This window comes from Salvia hispanica, chromosome 6 (assembly GCF_023119035.1).
Source record: "Salvia hispanica cultivar TCC Black 2014 chromosome 6, UniMelb_Shisp_WGS_1.0, whole genome shotgun sequence".
Taxonomy (NCBI): Eukaryota; Viridiplantae; Streptophyta; class Magnoliopsida; order Lamiales; family Lamiaceae; genus Salvia; species Salvia hispanica.
The window spans coordinates 12,301,727-12,307,692 of record NC_062970.1 but is presented as its reverse complement, the minus strand read 5'-3'; the positions used below and the strand labels follow the sequence as shown (position 1 = coordinate 12,307,692).

Here is a 5,966-nt window from a genome sequence, read left to right as displayed (position 1 = left end):
ATTTAGCTGAAGCCCACACTCAAGCAATGCAATTTGACGAAGCGCAAAGGCTTTGTCAAATGGCACTGGACATACATAGAGAGAACGGAGCACCTGCTTCTCTTGAGGAGGCTGCAGACAGGAGGCTGATGGGGATGATCTGTGAATCGAAGGGAGACCATGAAGCTGCTCTCGAGCATCTTGTTTTGGCAAGCATGGCTATGGTGGCTAATGGACAGGAATCAGAAGTGGCTGCTGTTGATTGTAGCATTGGGGATACCTATCTCTCTCTAAACAGATATGATGAGGCAATTTTTGCTTATCAGAAAGCACTTACGTCTCTCAAGACTTCTAAAGGGGAGAACCATCCGGCCGTTGCTTCTGTTTTTGTTCGTCTAGCCGACTTATATAACAAGACAGGGAAGTTTAGGGACTCGAGATCCTACTGTGAGAATGCCCTCCGGATCTATGAAAAGCCCGCCCCTGGGATTGTTCCTGAGGAAATTGCTAGTGGCCTCACTGATATCTCAGCCATTTATGAGTCGATGGAGGAGCTTGAGCAGGCGCTGAAGTTGCTACAAAAGGCTCTAAAGATGTATAACGACGCTCCAGGTCAGCAGAACACAATTGCTGGCATTGAAGCTCAGATGGGAGTTCTGTACTATATGCTGGGAAACTATTCTGATTCTTACTCCTCATTTAAAAACGCAACAACAAAGCTTCGTGCTAGTGGGGAGAAGAAATCAGCTTTCTTTGGCATTGCATTGAACCAGATGGGCTTAGCTTGTGTGCAGCGCTATGCGATAAACGAGGCTGTTCAATTGTTTGAAGAAGCAAGGAGCATTCTAGAACAAGAATATGGACCATACCATCCCGATACACTTGGAGTGTACAGTAACCTTGCTGGAACTTATGATGCTGTTGGAAGGTAATATGCTCAGCTCAATACTAATCATACTAGAAATTAAGTCATGAAATGCTAGAAATTTTAAAAAACTAATTGGTTTGCGAAAGTTGGTTGAATCGTTTATGATAAAGTTTTATGGGGCAAGAAGCCGGTTATGTTAGGTTTTCATCTCGAATATGTCTGGTTTCACACAGGTTGGATGATGCAATAGAAATTCTCGAATTTATAGTGGGAATGAGGGAGGAAAAGCTCGGGACAGCACATCCAGACGTCGAAGATGAGAAGAAGAGGCTGGCTGAGCTACTAAAGGAGGCAGGCAGGGTCCGGAACAGGAAAAACCGGTCACTGGAAACGCTCCTTGATACTAGCCAAAACACGAAGGCTACGAGCAGCAATGGTGGCATTAAGGTGTGAGAAGGATAGCTGTACAGAGATCTTTACACAGTTTTTTCTTTTTCCCATACAACATTAAAGAAAACAAAAAAGAAAAAGAAAAAAGGTATACATGATTGAGTTTGGTGGCCATTGATTGTTGCTGTGCACATTGAATGGCATTTTACAGGTTGGGATTTTGATTTATTGTATTGAATCAAGCTGTAGTAGTTGTGGAGAGGAGTGGTTCTCTTGTACAGTTGTACTAATTTATTTTAATCATGTTTTTACGGTGTATATTTGGTCACTTGTACATTGTTAAAATATGGGATGATGTTATTTATATTAACCTTCAGTATCTATTTGTTGTGATTATTTTGAAATTAAGAATGGGTAGAGATAATTGAAATTACAATATCAAAGATATACAGACCAATAAATGGTGAAGTGGATGGGAGCCCACATCAATAATTCAATCATGATGTGATGATAAATTTAGTTGGTACAATACAACCGCTTCTGGTTGTTACTTGTTTTTCTTACTTACTGCTTCTCATTCCCCATCAATTCCAGATATTATTGCCTTCTCCTGTCTCTGTACAAGATCTATTTCGGGACACTATATTTATCTTCACATCTTTATTCAATTTGTTGTTATTAAGTTTCTTTTTCCCATATTCAAATAGAAAAATATGAATAAGTACTACAATTGTCTGAGCAAACTCAAAGTGATTGGGCCTATAATTTAATTTATACATACACATCCGGCGTTTCATTATTAAATCATATCTGGGCCTATTTCTCTACTGGGCTTTGAGCGGAAGGCCTTGATGATTGATGCGATGAATTAATGCCTTTATTTTGTAATTATGTGATTTTATTCGTGGCAACCTATTCTACTCTATTTAGTTTTTTTTTATTAATTTTTTAGTTGAATCAAATTTGAAAGTTAATTAATTCTTTTTCTTATAAACACAATTAGATACTCTAAAATTGTTTAAATAGTAAATTTACACATCAAATTCGATAACTAATTAATATATTAAATTCTAAAATTATGTAACGCTTACAGAAATACTAAAATAAACTCATGTGTAACTACCTATATTTAAGCTCTCTTAATAGCTGTGCCTGTAGTTGTGTTTGTTTGCGGTAGCCAAATTAATAGACTATGCAAAACAAAAAAAAATGTATCAAAAGTCTAATACATAGCCCAATCCACAAGTGACTTATTAAATCATAAAACCTAAACGCTAAATTAAGATAAGCCCTGAGCCCAGCACTATACATTCAAGCGTAATCTGTAATAACGTAAGAAATCTAAAAGGCTGAGGAGTCATTATAAGAGGAGGGACTTGTCTAGGATGGGCGACCCCTACCTAAGCATATAATTGAATGCCCCAAAAATGACAAAGCCTGCAAAATGAAAAAGAAGATCTACAAAAGTAAAGGAATCATTGCAAGGGGGAATAACTCATCCATATTATGATATCAATCTAAAATTAGGATAGTTCAACTAACTAGTCCATCCTAACTAGCGTCTTAAAATGATTAGTCGATGTAACTACGTTATAGTAGTTCATTTACTAGATAAGATAAATATCAGTAAAATTGAAACACTACAAACAATTTCTTGATAACATAAATTCATACATTCGTCTAAAGTTGCTATATCACCAATTCACAGCTACGGCTTACCTATATACACAATTACACATAATACACATTCATCAAAATCAGCCCAAGATTGAAGATACCAAGTAATAATGCCTATGTACATTCATTAGAAAAGCAGCTAAAATACCTAGTCACGACGACTATTGTATTTTTAGCTAACATCCAAATTCCAAACCAAAATGCATTTTGAATAATGTACTTACTAGCAATCGCATGCTCCCCAGCTAATAGCTTAATGCATTCTCCCACTATCATAATTCGATCAATTCCAATTAATCTCAGAATCTCAATTTTGTAATATTTCTCAAGTGCATCAACAACATTAGAAAAAAGGCCGTTTGAGAGATTCTTTATTCTAATACTATCAAAGTAGAGCGAGTACGTTTAATCTAGAAAAAGGAGGTAATATATCATTTCAATGTGATGTTATTATTGGATACAATTTGCACATCAACTATTAGAAAGGAAATGTGATGTTATCAGAGCTACTTTGCCCCAAGATGTGTCAGATGCTAAACTTTATTTTTTTAAAATTAAGCGATTTAAGGGGACTACAATAATCTAATTTAAAGTAATTTCCGAACTTTACTTTATTTTCTTTTTTTAGTGAAGTGGCCTTCTACTTTCAAAATTTACTTTTTTTTTAATTCAAAATTTGAAATTTTAAATGACAGGAATATGAAATGATATGTAGCCTTATGCTTTCTTCGGTCGTCAAGAAATTCAATTTACAACTTATTTATATCACAGTCGATGATTTTCCCAAAAAGATAATGTGATTCTTGTCTCTGAACGACACCGCCATTGATTAATACGAAAACAACATAAAACATCTAAAGTTATTAAGTTCTTTAATTCGTTTTATTTACACTTTGTAATGTAAAATCTCATTTTAACATTGTACAATTTTTACTTTCAGATTTTCAGTAAGTAACTTAATACACAATTTCAACTAGGTAGGAAATTTGCAAGCAAAAATTGTACACTTGGATTAATATGAAGTGCGCTACATTTTTACTTCCTTCCGGAATAAAGTATTTTCTTCGTCCCAACTCATTTCTTTTGGCACAAGAATTTAGGATGTGTTATTTAGTGGTATAAGTGAAGTTGATAATAAAGTAAATTTTCAACATAAATAGACGGCTCGAACATGTTAGGACACTTCAAAGTGAGATACGAGTCTAATATCTTAGGACAAAGGGAGTGAAAATTTAGATCCCTATCGTCATGGAAGAGTTAAGAAATTTTTAAATTTCATGATTTGTCCTTTGAATTTGAAAAAATGTGAAACAAATCAAAATTTATCTAAAATTTACGATTTTACATGCCATTAATTAAGAACCATTTCCCATGTTACATAGGGTTGAAATATTTATAATTTTCTTCAATTTAATACTACTATTTTTGTCCCACGTCGAGTCGTATTCAATTCCCTATTTGATTGTTCTGTTATACTCCCTCCGTTCCTGATTAAAAAATCACACTTTTTCATTTCGGTCCGTCTCCAGTTAAGAGTTACACTTCATTTTTACTATAAATAATAAGTAGGTCTCACATTCCACTAACTCAATACACTCACATTTTATTATAAAACTAATATAAAAAATGGGTCTCACATTCCACTAACTTTTTCAACCAACTTTTCTTTACATTTCTTAAAATCCATGTCCGGTCAAAGTGTGATTCCTAATGGGGGACAGAAGGAGTAATTGACTTATTTCATTTTTTTTACAAAAAATAATACATTTAATTTTTATTTTCTTTTCACTTATCTACTTGATTCTCTTTTTTACTTTATTATATTTTTCACTCAATATCATCTTCATTTCCTTAAATCGTGTGTCAAAAAATGCATCAACTAATCTTTAAATCTTTAAACCAATTATTCTCATCTTGAAAGTGTCTACAAATCAACATGAAAAATAATCGTTAGATCCATCAATAGATAGTTGATATTAGGGCTGTCAAATCGTGCGTGTTGGGTCGTTATCGTGTCAATCCATTATCGACCCAACCCAACCCAACCCAACCCGAAATTAGCGGGTTCTTATCGTGTCCCGACCCAACGGTTCGTGCGTGTTATCGTGTACCAAAAAAAAAAGTAAACTCTCTATTAATGATAGTAAGTTAGCTTGACACGACATGATAACGACTAAAACATGATGTTATTATACGATTTAAACATGATATTACATGATAAAATAAAAAATTATCAAATTAAAATAATTATTTTCTTAATCAAAATAATAATTAAATAAAACTAAATAATTAAAAAAATTATTTTTAATAAAATCTAAGCATAATATTTTCTTAAAATTCATAAAAAAATTAATTAATAATTTTTAATTGATAAAATTAAAGTACAATATATTTTAATTAATTAAAATTTATAATATTTTTTTAATTAATTAAAATTAAAGTATAATACTTTTAATCAACAAAAATAACTAAAAATTAAAGTTTAATAATTTTTTAATTAATAAAAAGTAATTATTTTTTTTCTTAACGTGTAACCCAAACCCGACCCAAACACGACCCGACCGAACCCAACCCATTATCTTCGTGTTCTTATTGGGTCGATCCTATAATGACCCAAATCCTCAACGTGTGTGTTCGTGTCGTGTTAATTTCGTGCGTGTCCGTGTCGTGTTATCGTGTCGTATAAAAAATTGTCAGCCTAGTTGATATATCCATGTGTCAAACCTTCATTTTGTAGGAAGCTAGATAGTATTGATCTAAACTTCAATTTGTAAGAAGCTTTTAATTTGTGATTAATGTTGAGTCAAAGCCTTAAAATTGTACCCTTTTCAATTTCAATGTGAATGAATGCTACAAGCAATAAAATGAAGACAATGTTTATCAATCGGTTTCGAGACCCCTCCTACTCCCACCAACCCACTATCTTGTAGTCAATTTTAAAACCTAGCTCTAAGGTTTTTTTATGGGGGATTAAAACAAAATTATTGTTGCCAATGTAAGAATTTATACTAAAAATAACACAAAATAAAATAAAGTATTCACAGCACATAAT

At 33.0% G+C, this 5,966-nt stretch overlaps 1 protein-coding gene across 1 annotated transcript; it reads left to right on the top strand.

Annotated features, from left to right (window-relative positions):
* Positions 1-6: 6 nt before the first annotated feature.
* Positions 7-1,618, top strand: LOC125197130 (protein KINESIN LIGHT CHAIN-RELATED 2-like). Its single transcript, XM_048095840.1, has 2 exons — positions 7-907; positions 1,081-1,618. The coding sequence occupies exons 1-2, from the start codon at positions 27-29 to the stop codon at positions 1,298-1,300; spliced, it is 1,101 nt and encodes a 366-aa protein (XP_047951797.1). The 5' UTR covers positions 7-26; the 3' UTR covers positions 1,301-1,618.
* Positions 1,619-5,966: the final 4,348 nt, after the last annotated feature.